The 20,348-nt window shown below is 36.5% G+C and overlaps 1 protein-coding gene across 2 annotated transcripts in view; it reads left to right on the top strand.

Annotated features, from left to right (window-relative positions):
• LOC134743454 (bone morphogenetic protein 1) overlaps window positions 1-20,348 on the top strand; it is a 477,569-nt gene that overhangs the window by 383,132 nt on the left and 74,089 nt on the right. Inside the window, exon 2 of one of the 2 annotated variants that reach the window (XM_063676881.1) lies at window positions 9,867-10,101. The exons of the other annotated variant lie outside the window; for it this stretch is intronic. Coding sequence (XP_063532951.1) covers window positions 9,912-10,101 — 190 coding nt within the window. The 5' untranslated portion in view covers window positions 9,867-9,911. The remainder of the gene's footprint in view (window positions 1-9,866; window positions 10,102-20,348) is intronic. 2 annotated transcript variants of the gene reach the window in all.

Genomic DNA, 20,348 nt, shown 5'->3' with positions numbered 1-20,348 from the left:
CCTACCTTGAACCACTTTCGACGTGTTGCCTCTCTGTCGCCCTTGTAATTCGTACGTAAGTGTGACAGGGAGGCAAAACATCGAACGTGGTTCGCGGTAGGCCCTCTTCTTAGCTACATTTACATTGTAAATGTCTCTTTGTCTTCGTTATTATATCACACACATAACAGCCGTAGGAGAAACCAGTTTGAATTTGGAATTTATAGCGCGGGTATATGTTAGTTGAGTTTTTGATGGCTGCTGCGCAAGGAGTTTATGTTAAGCCCGGTTCACATTTGTCTGACGTGTCGTGTTGTATACTGATTTAAACTAACACGATTTTCACTCATAATTTAAAACTAATACGGGACTTAATCGCGTACAAACTTACGTTTATTTATGGCCTGACGTTTCGAACGTGACGTTACGTTCGTGGTCACAGGCAGACTGGCGAGGAATTGTATCAACATCTTCTTGCCGCGCGGGTTTTGCGAACTACCCGCACTTGATCTTGATTATTAACTTGTACGCTAGGGTTGTCACTTTGCCTACACACAACACTCACGACATCCAATCGACAACGGAACGTCTTTACTACAGCAGGAAGGTACGTGAAGCAATTGAAATCAGAAAACATTGAAATTTCAATCAAAATGAGGGACAGGGGATTTCGTCTTCGTGGAATCCAGTAATTAGCAAATGTAAGGGGGTTAAAACATCCCGCCACATACCATTGGATGTCGTGAGTGTTGTGTGTAGGCAAAGTGACAACCCTAGCGTACAAGTTAATAATCAAGATCAAGTGCGGGTAGTTCGCAAAACCCGCGCGGCAAGAAGATGTTGATACAATTCCTCGCCAGTCTGCCTGTGACCACGAACGTAACGTCACGTTCGAAATGTCAGGCCATAAATAAACGTAAGTTTGTACGCGATTAAGTCCCGTATTAGTTTTAAATTATGTGTCGTGTTGTGTTGTATCGTGACGCATTCGGTTTCATACATTTAATATGCGTCACGACACAACACAACACGACACGACACGTCAGACAAATGTGAACCGGGTTAACATACATCCGCAATACATTTGATTTGTAGAGAAAACTGGGAATAGATTGAATATGACATTAGCGCCACACACAATTGTTAGCGCCACTTGTACCATCACCACCAATAGTAACACAGATGTTTCTTCAAGTCTGATAAGTAATAATGCAAGATGTTAAAAATATCTAGCAGACCCTTAACTCGACAATGCCCTAAATCAGTGGACATAATCTGAAAAAAAAATTTTTTTTTGCATTTTTCTAACTACAATCATTACAACAAATGGGCGCCGTGGAGGGTTAAAAAAAATGCAAACTAAAATTAACTCACTTAAAAGCTTTAGTGCGTACTCCTAAACCAAAGTAATATAAAATAAAACTATGAAAACGGATTATATCGCGTATATTGAATTTATAATACATCCCGACGTTTCGAACTCTTTACAGCGTTCGTGGTCAACGGGTGACTGAGGAAAAATTACAAAATGCAAAAATACCCACATACTAAAATAATGAACAATCATAGACTACAAACTTTAAGGCTGGTTGTACATGCAAAATCGGTTCATAAGGCTAGTTATACACTACAATTATTTTCAAGTAAAGATATATATATACGCGATAAAAAAAAAACAAAGTAAAAAGTAATATATCCAATCACAAACGGGAAATTATATTAAAATGACATAAAATCCACATTGATTGTACACACAGTACACGTATATATTCAGTACGTCGTGAAGATTTATGACCCACGCCGCGGTAACCATTTAAATTTCAACCCAAGCAATTTGTATAATTTCGTAGCGACTAACTACGTAGGGAGATGTGACGTGCGAGCGACGTTTTTGGAGATTAACCTGTGAAAATTTAATTAAAGACGGTTAATATTTGTATAAATTAATGACAGTAATTTAGTATGAGTGGTCATACTTGTTTTAATTTTGTTTGTATATGGATGGATCAACAAATTTTTGTTGTTATTCTGTTCCTTAAAACCTAAAAACTTTATTTAGGTACTAAAAATAAATCTTAACCGTGTTTATATGGCTAAAAGTGATAAAAACAAAAACATGTCGACATTTTCCGATACTAAAATGGACGAGACTGGAGGCTAGGTTAACGTTTACTTTTTTTTTACAAAGTTTATCCATTGCTTTATGAGGATTGACGTTTTAAATGAAATTCATTGATTACGCACATTGCTGATTTTTTTTTATGGCATGCGGTAGACATATATCAAATATTTTTTCCCACATCAGCTCGTAAAGGCTCTTTTATTCTTCAAAAACTGATGAGAACGTCGCATTTTGTCTACATGAGTGGCAAAGTATGCAAATCGGATTCGAATTGCAAGATCGATCTAGCCCCAAACTAAGCAAGCTTGTACTTAGGAGGCGACAATATACATACTCATATAAAGAAATACATAACCCATAACTCAAGAACAAATATCCGCGATGAGCACACAAATGAATGCCCTATGCTTACCTAGTTATTCTACCTAACCATGGCTTCTTCTAGAGCTAGAGAAATATTATGACGATTCCATACAAGTCTTGTTTTTGCTACAATGCTCTGACTTACATGCTCAATCGTCCATATAACCCCAATAGCGAACAGTTAGCAAAACCATTTGCTATCATCCCAACACAAAGAAAGCTAGAGCACTCTATTATTGGAACGTATCTCTTATCATTCTTTGATAACTGCCCGGTGCTACCACCCCTACAATTCACAACGACTCGACTCCGGCCGGCAAATAGCAAAAAAGAACCATAACATAGTGAGATAAAGTTTGTTTTTCTATAAAGGTGTGTGGGCGGTTGTGCAATAAGAGTAAATGGTTAGGGTCAAAGAACAGCGGCTGATTACGACGAATTGACAGTACTTAGAATATTACGTTTTACATTTATATCATAGTAAGTATTGAATTTATTTACTAGTCCTCACGACACAGGCTTGACCTAGTGTGAGGGCTACTGCTAACCAAATTGTCATATTTGTAAGTGAAACCGATTTGTTTTATCCTATATTTCATCTATGCCTGGTAACGAAATAAATTTATGTATTTTTGGTTTAGAAAGCAATCTATTAAGCAACAGAAAAATACTGATTTACTATTTATGGTGAATTTGTTATTTCTAGCCTAATCTGAAAGATGAATGAATACTGAACAAGGTAGGTTACATTGGTCATACGTCATACCGAACAACTTTTACTATGAATCGTGAAAAAAAAGTTTGCCTGTTTCATATATTTCAGCAAATTATATATTTATGTTTTCTATACATTTGTATTTTGTTTTTGGACGATGACAAGGGTAGTCCCATAGTTTTCCTGATTTTTGCCTTTTTCTCACAGAGTATGACGAGGCTTAGAGACACACCTATAAAGGCTTTAACTTTTTGTAGTTGCCAGCGACGTTTGTGTCTAATTATTACAAAAGTCAGACCCGAAGTTTAAGCTACGTTTAAAACGGCGTAGCTTTATTTGACGTTCCTAAGCGCATTGTAGTAATATGCCTACTTGAATAATAAACTATCTTTATCTTTATTACTCATAAAGAAATAATGACGTAGCTTAAACTTTATATAACATTTTAAGCTACCATTTTTATCAAACTTTTTTTCTCACAGAGTATGACAAGGCTTAGACCCACATCTATAAAGGCTTTAACTTTTTGTAGTTGCCAGCGACGTTTGTGTCTAATTATTACAAAAGTCAGACCCGAAGTAATGTTTAAGCTACGTTTAAAACGGCGTAGATTTATTTGACGTTCCTAAGCGCATTGTAGTAATATGCCTACTTGAATAATAAACTATCTTTATCTTTATTACTCATAAAGAAGTAATGACGTAGCTTAAACTTTATATAACATTTTAAGCTACCATTTTTATCAAACTTTTTTCTGTAAAAGTGACTCATGTTATCGCATTCGCGGGACAAATAAAAACATTTCTCCGTGAGGATACCCTTATCGCCGTCCGTGACCCGCGTTATCAGTCACTTCGGGTCCTGGCCAACATTAGTCAAGAATTTTTACAACAAATATTATTGACTGATAAAAAAAAACGTAGGGGTGTTTCTGCGCCGTTCAAATATCGATGGGACTAGAGATTATTTTTTTCAAACGCGGGCTTATCCCATAAAAAAAAAAAGCCTCTTTATTTCCTTATCAACTGACGACCGGTTTGGCCTAGTGGGTAGTGACCCTGCCTGTGAAGCCGATGGTCCTGGGTTCGAATCCCGGTAAGGGCATTTATTTGTGTGATGAGCACAGATATTTGTTCCTGAGTCATGGGTGTTTTCTATGTATTTAAGTATTTATATATTTTATATATATCGTTGCCTGAGTACCCATAACACAAGCCTCCTTAGGCTTACCGTGGGACTTAGTCAATCTGTGTAAGAATGTGCTATAATATTTATTTAATATTCATTATTTATCAATTACAAAGTTTAGGTATAGGTACATAAATAATTTCTTAATTAATTTTAACTAATATCTGTTTTCCTTCTTTTTTACTTATTTTAATTTGTTAGTGGCATGTTTAAACTTAATTTTTATATTTGTGTATTTCAAACTTAAAAACTTGATAGGAATCCCACTTTATTGGGTAAAGGCCTCCTCCAATTTGTTCCATTGGTCTCTGTCTGTAAATACTGTTTCTTTTTCTTTCTCTTTTCTTCTAAATTGGAGGGTTATGGTCGCTGCCACGGTGACCAGCCGGCTTGGGGAACATTAATGTTTGTTATTCATAATAAAATAATATTTGTATCCAATTAAGTTTTGTTTTTTATCTTAATGTTGCTTTTTTGTATCTCTTCTGTTTCTTTTGTACGCGTGTATTGTGGCAAACGAAATGGTTTACCTATCTATCTATCTATTTTGTGATTCCATTTTATATATCCTTTACAACGACATGAATGTAAGAAAAAGGTGATAGACGCACCACACACACACACACACACACACGCACCACACACACATACGCACTAGATTAAGTTAATTTAAGTTAATTTAATATATGAATAAATTAATTTATAGCATGTCTTATAGTAAATTATAACTAACATATTGCACGCCTTCAAGTTATGGAAGAGCGGGGCCTTCTGCCACAAGTATATTTTATACTTAAAAGAAGGTTCCAACCCTATTGCCATTTAAATGCACATTGTAAACCAAATAAATTATTTTTTCTTTTTTCATTTTTCATTTTAGATAAAGAAAAGTTTTTTCTTTAGATTTTGGTTTTAAATTATACCATGTCATGTTATTCAGAAACTTCATAAGTGATACCTATCCTTACCTAAAATAGAGTTATAAATTGTTTTATAGCATGTGATGACACACAATCGCTACTGAAAGTATGCTAAGTAGTTCAAACTTGCGAGCTCAAAGTGCCTAACTTCAACGCCTTCACCTAGATTATGTTAAAGATATACTAAGTGGCATGGTTGAGAGTTTGCGTATAAAATAATAAGTAGATTTTGAATAACATACAACGCATTAGCCAATGAAGTATTCGAGACACTTGCATAATTTAAATTTCAATGCGGCCCAATCCGTCGGCCGTCGGTCGCAAGAGGATGTGAATTAGATATGGATCTGATCTGTCAGTGTCAAAAGTGACATTTCTTCAACCAAAAATATCATTTTTGACACTGACAGATCAGATCCACATATCTAATCCAAATCTAATTCATATCCTCTTATTAAAAATATAATACGCCTAAGTACAAGTGAGTAGTGAGTGAAACATGGAAGATAATAAGTGAAACCAAAGTCCAACCTCAAGAACAAATCGCCTGAATACTTTAAAAAAGTTAAACAGCAGGTACTAAATCTCTGTTCAACACGTTTTTAATAGAAAAAAGGGCTTAACTGCCTTTAACTTACAAGTAAATTATTATGTTTTGCTTAAAGCTCAAAGTTTAGGGGATCATTTAATCTCAAGGATTGTATTCCGAGTCGGTAAGCGAGCGTCTCAGAGAAACCAACAAGTATGATCTCCGATTATTTATTTGGGATTAAGTTGTGACATTAGTATAACGATTGCAGCAGCAGCGTTACTGTTGCGGCATTGCTTCTGCGGCGATGACGTGGGCGATGTCACTGTCAATTTCCTTGATAAAATGAGTGACGGATCAGAAAGGAAATTGACGACTTTTACGGGTCATCCCCTGGCCAGTCAGAACACTTTGGAACAGGCTAACGAAGGAATTCAAAGCGCTGCCCTTGAGCTCCATCATCTGTCATATGGAGATGGTCGAAAAAACTCCAGAGTATGCAAAAGGTTGCTCTTCAGGGGAAGATTGCACAAAAGATCCCGATGTGTCGAAGTGTATCCAGTGTATAATGTGTATATATCTGTGCAAGGGCTTCCGAAATAATAAGATAAAATATTATAAGATACGGGTCACACATTAACTGGTTAAACTAAATTACTAAGAAGGAGCTCTGGTTAGAGTTCCGTTGGCAAATAGCGGCGTCTTGTTGTGGTATCTGCCATTAGTGAGGAGTTTGAATAGTTTTGCTACAGTTATATTACGGGGATGGTTTTGAATTGCGGTTCTAAGATGGATTGTTTCTTCTCTTCACATCTTTATTTTAGACTTCATTATTCGACAATTTTAAAATTTATTGAAAATTAGCTAATAATCTATTAATTTAGACATTAGGCACAATTGCGAAGGTAATCACTAAAATAATATTACTTTGCTACCATTGAAGAAGAAATTAACTAAAACATTTTTTCAGCGCTATTCGAATGTCTTTCCATATCTCGGGACCACGGGGTCCCGGACCTTTAGGAGACATGCGTGAGGCAGAAGCTTTAGACAAGTTTGATGTCATGTAGAATGCCTGAGCTGGAACTCATTCACGGGTACAACAATAGACACCCGTGAACCGGTCTCAGAAGGCACTGAGACCGGTGCTATTGTAACAAAAAACCAGACAAGTGCGAGTCGGAGTCGCCCAACGAGGGTTCCGTCCTTTTTAGTATTTGTTGTTATAGCGGCAACAGAAATACATCATCTGTGAAAATTTCTACTGCCTAACTATCACGGTTCATGAGATACTTACATCTTACAGTAATAACATATACTAATCTATGCTTACAGGGTGACAGATAGACGAACAGTGGAGTCTTAGTAATAGGGTCCTGTTTTTACCCTTTGGGTACGGAAATGAAAAGAGTTCAGGGCTATGGATGAAATTCGGCTGGAGCTTAAGATTGGGCTATTGTAAAGAGCGAATGTTTGATTAGGTATTATACTAAATATTGAAATGAGGAGAGATAGACACAAAAAATATTCATATTTATTTAGTGAAAAAAGCTCCGTCTTATGTGTCTTTTATCAGTGTGTACAAGTTTTGTTTTACAAACTTTTATGTGAGTGTGTTTATTGTTTATGGAGGATGCACTTGTTCCAAAACTATTGAGAAATTAATCGTTCTCACTTAATTTTAAGCCCTTGCGTCCTTTCATTTAAAATTACATTAATTCCCTCGAATTCCCACTTACCGTACCTACATGCGATAGACTTTAGCCAACAGTCCACCAAATATAGGTTAATATGCAAAGCGAGAAACCGTATTCGCGTCGCTAACTACGGGACTACCCGCTGCACGCTGAGTCTGATTAACCATCTTATTTCTTTAAAAAAAACAGGAGGCTTATTCTCATCATAATAGTTGGTTATGAATTTGGTCTGGACTTATTATGGATATGATCTGTCTTCATTTTCAACTTTTTCTTTATATATTTAGAAAAGACGCGTATCCATTTAGAGCAGCCTCAGGGCGACCAGCCTCGACTTGAAGCAAACAAACTCAGTTTGAGGCTGCTCGCTCTGAGGCATAGGCTCGAGGCACGTTACGGATCAAGCTGAGGCGACACGCAATTCCGCAGAGTGGGAGCCCGTCTCCATCAAATGCACGGCGTGGAATGAGGCTCCTTTGAGCACAGCAAAAATCGGACAAAATACGGCTCGGCTCGCGGCAACGAATTTGCCTTGTGTCGCGACGTGCCTCAGGTTGAGGCAGCGTCACCACTTGCGTGGCCTCGGAGCGAGGTAGCCGCTCGACCCCAGACTGCCTCTAATGGATACGTGGCTTATACGTATGATTCACACCTAATTATCTCAAATTTTGCCTATGGCCTATAGCACACACATCACATTAATACCACGTGAAGCGCGATAATCGTTTTAAGTTCCTCCACGCACGTGTATAATTTAACAGCACCAATTTCTTTATGCAACAAGGTACTGCTGGAATGTACGTTTGTTAAAGCTTCTCGTTTGTAGTGGATGAGGGTCCTTGGTCAGCAAAGTTTGCGTTAATTCAATTGAAATGATTGAATAACGGAATAACACACAGATGATACGAGTAAACAATAGGCAACCCAAAGCCCCATCAGCCGTTACGTTGGAATCTTTTGAAATATGCTCATGCTATTGTATTAATTTCAATGAAAGTGTTTAACCGTAGAAAGGTTTATAATTTATATTATAATAGTAACTTTAATAAACGGATTATTTGTTTACCAGTTGTATTAGAAATGTTAAACTTTAGGTTACTATATTTGTATAATCTTACTTAGCCAGGTATTAGGTACCGTTAAATGGGGTGAGTAGGATTCGCGGGGAGAGTTGGGTTATGAATGGGGAGAGAAGGGATGAAAGGGGGGTGAGATGGGATTTTAAGGCTACTGCTACAAAAATAATGTATTCCAATTTGAAATGGAGCTATAGTAATACTCATAATAAAAAAATCGATCCAACAATCTTCCAAAATCACCTTTGTATGAAATCCCATCTCACCCCAATTACAAGGGACTACGGGGTGAAGTGGAATTTCCTGTTTATCGTCAAAGTTATGAAGGAACTACCCAAAATAAAATAAAAACTAAAATACAAACGTCCGGAACACTTATTATAATATACACCATTCAGTTTGCATATATAAAAATAAAATGTTATCGAGGTTTTAATGTCAGTTTTGCGTCTACTCACCCCATTTTACGGTAATAGCTTTTGGTTGACAGACTGGAGATTAATTGAAAAGACATTTCTCATTGTTGAAGCATTATTGAGAAAACAATTTGAAAGTTTTTGAATTTCAAAGTTTTTCACTTTCTTAGAAAGTTCCAGATAAAATGACCGATTTTCATTGCTCTTGAATAGACACAGTAGCCTAACTATAGTATCTATTTAACATTGACCTTTACCTACTACTTTAGTTAGATGTTAAATATTTAGTGCAGTAACCTGTAAAAAGCATGAACACATTATGAATGAATGAATGAATTTTGCGGCCTATGCATATGCATATATTGAAATAGAAATAGTTTGTTCGTGGCAAAAATATACAGAAAATAAGTCGAACAAAAAAACAAACTTACACATAACATGCGTGGTATCAGCGTGGATGGGCCATCGCTGGTCTTCCGTCGGGGCTATATATTGAAATCAAGTATTTATTTTCTTCATTTGTAGCTTCATTCTATAGCGAGTTTACACTAATTAAGGATCGAATTATCCAAATAATAGCTGACGTCACCGGCGACCGTAGAGCTGGCAGCTTCCTCGCTCAAAGATTTAGTATTGCAATACAGCAGCGAAATGCTGCCAGTGTCTACGGCACCCTGTGGCGGCATAGTTTTTAGTAATTTAATTAAGGAATAGCTTTTAATTATTTTTACACTTTAAAGTTTACGTTATTTAATTCTGTCAATTGTTACTTTTGTTTACAATAAAGTTAAGTATATTTCTTCTAAAAGAGGATATTTAATTAGTATACATATCTAATATTATTCATGTCTATTGTTTCAGGTGACATCAAATCATGTTATAGTGTTTGTGAGTGCATAAAACAAAATGAAGTCCCGGTGTAGACGTGCGTCCGCCGCGACGGTCGGCGCGCTACTGACAATAATTGTGTGCGCAGTGCCCGAAGTTAGCTCGGTGGAGGGGACGCAGTCGCATAGGTATACGATAGAGGAGCTCATGACCATGCATGTGGAGCATAAGGATTCGGGCGATACTGGGATGGATCCGTGCAAAGCTGGTAAGTTTATGTTACCCATTTTAGGTACTATTTAAATATAAATACTTAATATAATCATGATCATTATATGACTCGTAATGTTATTATTTTTCCTAGGGGTATTTAGCGTGACATGTTTCGGATAGCCTAGGTCACGATTTTCAATAATTTTTGGGCCGCTGTGCGTTAGCAGCGCGCTGTGGACAGTCGAGTCGAATGTATTATATTATAAAATAATATGTCTTCTGTCCGGGCTTGACAAGAAAATGAATACGTTTTATCGACAAATACTTGATTATCACAGTTACTATCAACAGTATACTGACCCAATAATCCAACTTTATTGTTGTTCATCGCTTTGTAAATTTTGCGAATTGTATTGAAAGGATGGGCCTTTCAATACAATTTGTGACTTGATATTCTGACATAAAATGTTTTAACTGACCAGTGTTAAAATCTATTTCTAAGCAACGATAAACATAAAAATGAAACCTATTTTTTTTCTCGTTTTAACAGTCCAATCAACCCAACATGATCGCAAATTAAAATCTAAAATCGAATTAAAATAACATTTTACGTTCGTTTTTACCGAAACCATTTTACCTTTGAACGTTAAACGCGGGGTTTTGGACGCCGCTAAAGGGGCGCATAACCGGATTTCCGTCGTGGACACCTTATGATTCCATCATTTTCAACTGATTGCCCGAATTTCACAGTTGTATTTAGGCTGTGGGATGAAAGATTGGAAGTTAGCGTATACTTTACACAAACCTTTGTTTAATTTGGTTTTGCTCTAAAAAACAGAAACCTCAAAATGACGGATAGGGACAAACTATTATCGTCAGTTTGTCAGATTTGAGAAGTTTTTAAATAACGCCATTCGTTTTTATGCAGCGGTTTTCAAATTGATACCAATTTTTAAAGGCCCTAATAGTATGTATTTATGGGTTAAGCCAAAATCTAACCTTACCTATTGTTAGAAAAATAGTTATATTCATTTGAGACATTTTACAAATCTTTATTTTTAGAAATACAATTTACAGACGAACATTTTTAAAACATACAAATACAAGTCAAACTTAAAACTAACTGCAACTAATTATAAATCTAAACAAGCGACAACTATAGATAAAATTAAAATACTAGAAATAAAAAATATATTAAATATAAAAAGCCTCATTTCTATTTTAAGAAATTAGGGCATATGACATGGACATGGTTCAGATAGTTCAAAGTTCAATATTCTAGGCAGCTATAATGGACGTCGTTTGTGCATAATAAAGCCTAGAATCGATAGAGTGATGACCGCTACGAAGAAATATCTATGCATAAATAACACTGGTTTAAACTTTCACGATTTCTACATAATTAATAAAATTGTAAAACGGGACTTAATCGCGTATTTAAGTTTAAGATTTAGCTCCGACGTTTCAAGGACGGCGTTGTCTCCGTGGTCTCGGAGAAGACTGGCCGTCCTCGAAACGTCGGAGGTACATAAATCTTAAAACTTAAATGACATGACTCATATCTGAATGATGTCACCTATTAGTTATCGTGCATCTCGCTTGCGCCAATACACGTACGGACAAGTACGAACGAAATTCACGATATCTTGAATGACATAATTTAGATGTCATTCTGATATCAGTATACGTTCGAATTGGCCTGTAAGCCTAAAGTAACTTTCAAATTAAAATGTTACTCTGAAATCGGTCCACCCGCCGTATAAATATTATAACGCAGACAGATAATGACCTCCGAAAATGCCCAATTGTCTGTTTGTCCCGCTGTTCTCCCGCATCTTGGCACCACCCTTTAGAATTTCAATGAAAGAGGGTTTTTATCGCCAGCCGGTGATTTCTGTTTTAGCACTTTTTAATGGCCAGGCCTCGAGGTAGAATTTAATTCTTTGTCCCCCCAAATTTCTGAATAGTTCAATTTTTGAATGCTCGGGCTGAAACTTTTTCAATTTCAGTAACAGTTTTAGTGGCGTGCAGCTAATTGTGTTTTTAAGGGGCCGATGACTTGAATTAAGAGTTTTCAACTATGCGTTTGGTGTGAGGTAATTAAACTGATCCTGAAATAAAACTATGAAAACGGATTATATCGCGTATATTGAATTTATAACACATCCCGACGTTTCGAACCCTTTACAGCGTTCGTGGTCAACGAGTGACTGAGGAAAAATTACAAAGTGCAAAAATACCCACATACTAAAATAATGAACAATCATAGACTATAAACTTTAAGGCTGGTTGTACATGCAAAATCGGTTCATAAGGCTAGTTATACACTACAATTATTTTCAAGTAAAGATATATATATATACGCGATAAAAACTACGCCGGCTCCAACCGATATAATCCGTTTTCATAGTTTTATTTCATGAGTAACTGTCGCGGTAACCGAAGACAATATTAAATTGATCCTATTTAGTGTACTTGAATGTTTTAATACTTAATTACGTTAAAAATCGTTGATCATATTCCGGTAAAATTTAACATACAGAATACATAAATTCTGATACACTTGATTGTGATACACCCAAAAAAACGTTCAAAATCACATACTTACTTTACTACTTACTTACTTACTGCTGTGGCGCGACGACCCGAAGTGGATCTTGGCCTCCGACACCAAAGACCGCCATGCTACTCTGTCCAAAGCCGTTTCTGTCCAGTCGACGGCGCCGAGTTCGCTGAGGTCTTTTTTTCAAAATCACATACATAATAAAAACCATCAAATTCTGGATTTTTTCAAATTTTCCGCCATTTCAAAATCAAAATTCCAAATTGTTTATTGCATATCACATTACGCATTATTAGGTGGAGCTTATAAGTAGGTGGGTTAACATGTGACACCCTGCAAGGGCACAGCAATATACTTAGAACTAACATGCATATAAATTAACATTGTTAATCATGTTTATCGTTTAAAAATTCATTCACATTATAATAAAATTTGTTGACTAAAAATGTTTTTAAGTGTTTATTAAACATCGGCAGTTTTGCAATATTTTATAGGGAGTTTGTTAGGTGGTTGTATATTTTAATTAGCATATAGTGAGGGCTCGATGAGACTATTTTTAGTTTTGAGAGGGGTAATTTATTTTATTTATCATTTATTGCAGACAACATTGGTCCATATACATAATAAGCATAACACAATAAGACAACAGTTGCACTTATAATAAGAATTAAAATAAAATTATGTTAAAATTAATAATAAATAAATCTTGACATTTAAATTTAATAGATTGATCATAATAATGGATACTGGTACTAATAATAATAGATTGATTAAATTCTGATTAAAAATAATACTAAAAATAAGATTAAAAATTAATAGTAATTCATTATGCGCAGTCAAAAATAAATTTAAATGTCAACGCTAAAATTAAGTTTAAATATTAACATGCAGACTATGCCAGTGTCCAGCTATCGGACAATCTAGCCTGTCTGCCACCAGACTCAGGATGCTGTTGGAGCTCCCACGCACTCGGCGCATAATGGAAGCTGTTCGTTTCCGGATTATGGCTTGGAAGCCATCTATTTGTGAAACCGCAAACATCCCAGAAGCGCTACAGTACCTGGGAAGACCCAACAGCATCCTTAGTATGTTATTATACAGAACGCGCAAGGCGCTGATTGCCTTCTGAGTATGGTTGACCCACAGGCTGCACGTGTACAAGGACTGGCAATATGCCTTAAATAGGGTTATCTTAACGTCCCTTGAACATCGTGCAAACCTGCGAGCCACCATGTTACCCCTGACAGCCAACGCCCTGCGCTCCCTCTCAATGTCTGGATCGTCCGAGAGGCACTCCGTGACCCAATGACCCAGGTACTTGAACTTCTTGGTTCTGTTTAGAGGTATACCATACAGCAAGATTTCCGGTACCCTATCCACCTTATGCTCGCGCGGCTGGAAAACTAGAATCTCACTCTTAGCCACATTGTACCTGAGTCCGTGAGCCACGGCATACTCCTCACACATGCTCAGAAGTTTTCTGACTGCACAAACAGAGGGCCCCAGCAGCACCATATCGTCCGCGTAACTAATATTGTTTACCATATCCCCGGCAATAGCGCAACCAACCCTGGTACTACTGAGACTCTCTATGAGCGCATTAATGTACAGGTTGAAGAGACGCGGAGAGGTTAACCCACCCTGCCTCACCCCGCACCTCAACCTGTACTCATCAGAAAAAACTTTAAAATTTAAGTTTATTTAAGTTTCTATTGTTCCTTTTGATATTTGGTGCTGTCGGATTAAGATTTCGGATAAAATATTCTTATAAAATTAGATGTTTTTGTTGTGTAGGCTGCATCCATCACTATGCTTTTAAGGGTTAACCGGTTAACCCCGGGTTAATAGGTTGGTGCAAGTGGCGATAAAGGGCAGAATAGAAGGTTAAATACTAAATTGTGGTTTTGAACTGGATTTGACACGATCGTCTTGGTGATTCGCACGACTTTCACTTCAACCAATCATCGTGACCGATCTTTAAGGTCGTGTCAAAATAAGATCAAAACCGTAAAAAGTTGTTTAATCTGAATCGGGCTCCCGAGTACCTAACAGCCGGAAAAATGTCCACAATTTCTAAAGTAACACTGTTTAAAGACAATTCCAATACTCGTTTATCGTTATCTAAACTCAATCGGTAAAAACCGACATTTTTTATCGGTCAGGGCCGGACACGTCGCCGTAAAGTGGAGTCTGGCACTCCATAAACCTTTAAAGTCAATAAAGCGGACCCTCATCAAGCGAACCGTAAAAATCGGACAATACCGGTTTTCAGCCCAGCGCCAATTTATTCCTGACGATTGAGCGGTTTCTTCGCCGTTATTTATTTAGCTGTTGATCGTCTTCGTTTACCTTTAAGTTTATTTGAAATAAATATGTACGTACTACCTACTTCAACATCTGTTATGTTTAATATTGTCTTCGGTTACCGCGATAGTTACTCACGAAATAAAACTATAAAAACGAATTATATCGCGTATATTGAATTTATAATACATCCCGACGATTCGAACCCTTTACAGCGTTTGTGGTCAACGGGTGACTGAGGAAAAACTACAAAGTGCAAAAATACCCACATACTAAAAATAATGAACCATCAGAGACTATAAACTTTAAGGCTGGTTGTACATGCAAAATCGGTTCATAAGGCTAGTTATACACTACAATTATTTTTAATTCAAGATATATATATATATACGCGATAAAAACTACGCCGGCTCCAACCCTACACCTCGGACCCGAGAAGATTTAATTCCCTCCTAAATTGTAGGAGGGTCGGGATGTATTATAAATTAAATTTACGCGATATAATCCGTTTTCATAGTTTTATTTCATCTGTTATGTTTGTTATTTTAGTTCGTAAAGACGGATAACGGAGAAGAAATTTGACAAAAAGAGTTTTACTCTGGTTTATCACAATTTCACCGATGGACAATATGGGGCAGAAAGGTTCTCGAGTAGCGACCACTTACCGGAAGACGCAGCGTGGGAAGGTCGCAAACTAGATGGACCGACGATCTGGTTAAAGTCGCGGGAAACCGTTGGTTGAGGGCAGCGAATGAACGTTCGTTGTGGAGATCCTTGGGGGAAGGCTTTGTCCAGCAGCAGTGGACGTCTTTCGGCTGAGATGATGATGACAATTTCAGGCTTTTTCGACAGTGTCATCTAATGTTTGTTATTTACACGGGTTATTTAGTTAGCTGCGAAAAGCAACGAAAGCAATTTATAAGGATTAAACTGCGCAATATTAATTTTAAGCTATAAGTATTTTTCTAAGTAACAGAAAGAATGTAATAGTATGACAGTATAATGAACGATTTCTAAGCAAATTAAAACGTAGGCAAAAGGCAATTAGAAATAAATAGTTTTTTTTCTAACATGCAATAAAATGGCGTCATTACGTGCGTTATAACAGGCTTCAAAGTATCACGTTTCGGGCGGAGCAACTCGAGAGAATTGTAAAGGAATTTCATACAAAATTGAAGGCATGGTCCGGGAAGTTTTTTATTTGCGTCTGTGTTCATGAACAGGCTGTATCTTCTAAACCGTGCATCGTAGCGCAAAAATAATCAAATTTTCGTTTCGTTTTAAGGAACCCCTAAGTAATATATAAAAACACAATGAAACAAAATCTTTATAGGGCTGTATCTCCTAAAACGTGCGTCGTAGCGCAAAAAATAATAAAGGTTTTGTTCCCCTTTAATACCCCACGTACTGAATAACCAAGCACATTAGGACATGACACAATCATCATCATCATCATCATCATATTTGTATTATTATTTCATTGCATGTTTGAGAAAAGCACTATACATACCTCGGCGTGAAAAGGGGTTGCCGGCCTCATAACCTCATAACCTCACAACGTTCGGCCGTCTATTCTATTCGTCCGGCAACCCTTTACTTCACGGCCTCTGTAGTAATGTACTATTAATTCCAGCCAGCGATACCAAATTTAATTGGAACTAAGCGAAATTGAAATTTCGAACTGTCACTCGGAGATGGTATTTTAATTTCATTCTAAACCGTTTGAAGACGACAAATTGGATTAATTCGCTGAGTATAGATTTTCTCGTTATTAAAAATGTTCGCAAAGTCAGCAAAAACACAAGGAGTCCCTTTTGATGTTGAAGCACCTCATTTTGCCGATATAAGACGTTGTTACGAAATTTTCTGTCGTGATTTGGAACGCTACTCAACTGCTCTAGAGGCTATTGGAGAGTCTGTTACGATGTAATGTAGCCTTAAGAGGAAAATAAACCAATATTGAGTAGTCCAATAAGTCAATGACATGTTTTTAAAACAGGTACCTAATTCTTGAGTGAGTGTCCTTGAACTATTGATTCTTTACAAATACAAATGTTTATTTTATAGAATATGTACAAAGATAATTTTAAAACTAAAATGGGACTTAATCGCGTACAAACACGTTTATTTATGGCCTGACGTTTCAAACGTGACGTTACGTTCGTGGTCACAGGCAGACTGGCGAGGAATTGTATCAAGTGTATCAACATCTTGCCGCGCGGGTTTTGCGAACTACCCGCACTTGATTATTAACTTGTACGCTAGGGTTGTCACTTTGCCTACACACAACACACGACATCCGATGGTATGTGGTTAAGTCCCGCGTTAGTTTTAAAATTATGAGTGAAAATCGTGTTAGTTTAAATCAGAATTTGGTACAAAGATGGTCAAATTACAATAAGTGCGTTATATTCTGCCTCTATCGGCAGGTTTATTATTAAATGTTTGAAATAAATATATGTAAAACAGCTAGATTCAACTCTGTTATACATACAATGGAAAAAAAATGGGCCCTGGAGGGGATGGGCACAAGAAAAATGGCAATTGTCACGAAATTCCGACACAGAACTCATTTCCTGTCAAGAATTACCGAACTCTTATAAATTTTGTGCCATTTGTCATTAGCTTCGCAAAATAAGTACTTTTTTATTGGCGATATAATATTTATTATTAAAATGTTGGTGGCATACAAGCACACCGCCCGTCCGATAGTAAGCGGTTACCGTAGCCTATGGAGGCCTGTGACAAACATTATATATTTAATATTTTACAATGTTTTGTAATATTACAATATTTTTATTTTATTTTATTATTTTTATTTTACAATATTTTGTCTCTATACCTACAAAAAATACACTAAAGTTGAGTTGATTTAATTTCCATTATAAGTTTACTGAATCACAATTTTTTACACTAAATACATATTTATCATATTTCTGTGCATACACGTTTTGTTTACATAAACAAATTTTCTATAGGTAACTTTATTTACTTAAATGATACAAAAACCATTTTTTTAACCTAAGAGCTAGTTCCGAACTACTGTTATCTACAGAATAATTATTTACTCTCGACACAGAACGAACATTTTAATCTACGGCTTTTGTACTACATTTAAGTAAAATACCCTCTCTTGCTTAACCTGCCACAGGCAGTTAAAAATTAAAAACGACGTTTTCATTAATTTTTCGTAGCAAACTGCAGTAAATCGTAGACGCGTAGCGCCCCCGTAGAGCCTGCTACGACCGCTACGGCGGCGTAGCGCGCCTGATTTATGGAACCTTCGATGCATATGCATTTCGTTTCGGCACGGTTCTCATTAAAGTAATGGTTTGTTAATAAATTAACTTTGTTTATTGGGTTTATATATTGCGCTGTAAAAGTAAATTACATTCTGGTCATAATGGAATAATTAAATATAGTTAGGGAATTTAAAAAAAGGTGTTTAATTATTGGTATAAATAAGTAGAAAGCAAGAGACAAAGAGCTATTAAATTTCAAAGTTCTAGTTTTCGTTAGTTTAAAATGTCTTGCATATTTAAATGCAACTTCCTCATCAGTTCTGGAAGAATAAAGAGAGATTTTACTAAGTGGTGTCGTAGAAAAATATTTTTATGACCGCGATTCACACATTAATTATCTACTTGTCGCCAAATGTAAAGTACCTAATGCTTACCGAGACTAAATAAAACTTACTACTCTTTTCTATGTTAGTCGCCGATAACACCGCAAACTCAACGTGAATATAAAATACGCTTTTGTTTTACTTTCTCGCCATAATGATCTCTTTGTATTTAGTATGGCCCTACTAACATTACAGATAGCTGATAGGGCACGCTGACAGTTTGCGTCGACACCGGCGGGCCTATGATGGTCGCGCTTTTATCGTTTATCATCGTGCCCGTCACTCTCTAACAAGTATGTAAGACAGTGACGCATGGCACGATAGACGATAATAGTGCAACCATCGTACGTTTTAATACTGTTAGAGCGTTTTCACATTGTCCGATCCGATATCGGAAGCCGGAAGGAAGTAAAATATCAGATATATGCGTTTCTCTGTATTTACATATGCATTTAAGGCGGTTCCCTGAGCCAGAAGGCGAAAAATCTCCTTATATGATCCTGTTTTTCTAAGAGGCGTTGATATTCGTAGACGTGGAAAAAATATATGTAGTTCTTGACTATATTATCTTTAATATCATAGCTTCCGATACACGAATTATGATACTTCGCTCGATACAATTAATTCCCAAAGTAACCTCTAACTCGGACTTTTAATCCAACTTTACTCGGTTATTTGTTATGTGATACTATAAACAAAAAAAGAAGAAAAAACAATCTTAACTTAAATAATAATTTCATTGCTTTCGAATTTCGATATTGTAGGGTAACGTTTTTAAAATAAATAAAAATCGACAAAATTCGATCAAAATTGACACTTGGCGCGCATGATCTTTCCCGTTCTTTCTTGCGAAATGTGACAGAGACAGCGGCGATCCGATGGAACGGCCTTAATAAATCATTATTACTAAAAAACGATAAATAACGCAAAAAGACTTAATGCCAATGGCACTCGACTGTAGCTGTTTTCGTTATCCGATATCGGAAAAGCGCTTCCGATAAATTCAGCCATGTCGGAGTTCCCCGTCAGCTGTCGGAACGATAATATTTGTTTGTGTGCGTATGTGTAGGCATAATGCTTGTTGTAGTGTGCTTGACCGCTAAAGCGTCGCCCGGGCGCACCCCGCGGCCTAACTACGCGGATGTCGGATCCTACATCCGATATCGGATCGGACAATGTGAAAACGCTCTTACTATTTAACTTTACTGGTTGTTAAATTAATATATTAAGGACCTGTTTCGAATATAGCAGTCGTACAGGATGGCTGAAAAATACGTTGACAAAGTATACGTTGAATACGTTGTAGATTGTTAACCAAGGGATGAAAGGCCCATATATCTGCTGAGGTAGTTTGGCGCACCAACGCAGTGAGAACGCCAATAGTCCGAGGCTGAAATGATGCCTTTCACCCGAGTTAAGCACTACTTTTCATTCGAGGAAAGTAAAATAAATATGTTTTTTTACAAACGTGACTAAATATATTTTTATAGCATTTCTTGAGTGTACTTTCAATGAACCATTAAGATAAAAGTCTCGTTATTTATGGAATGTGGAGTTAAACATCAGAATGCAAATTGTGTAGCAAATCCATTTAAAACAAAATTTCAATGGCGTATCGTAAAAAAATGAAAAAAAAAAAAGTACTTGGAAAGTAAAATGCTCTAGTGCAGAAACGTATCACTTTCTGCACACTTTCACTTTACAGAAGAAATGAAAAGAATTGTTAAGAACACTTCTCACTTATATTTACCTATTTTACAAACTGTATCTAATTAAAAATTAAAACTATAATCATTTAACTAAAATAAAA

The sequence above is a fragment of the Cydia strobilella genome, chromosome 8, assembly GCF_947568885.1.
Source record: "Cydia strobilella chromosome 8, ilCydStro3.1, whole genome shotgun sequence".
In the NCBI taxonomy this organism is placed as follows: Eukaryota; Metazoa; Arthropoda; class Insecta; order Lepidoptera; family Tortricidae; genus Cydia; species Cydia strobilella.
Note: the sequence above shows the minus strand (reverse complement) of the source record. Positions and strands in the feature narration are given on the sequence as shown.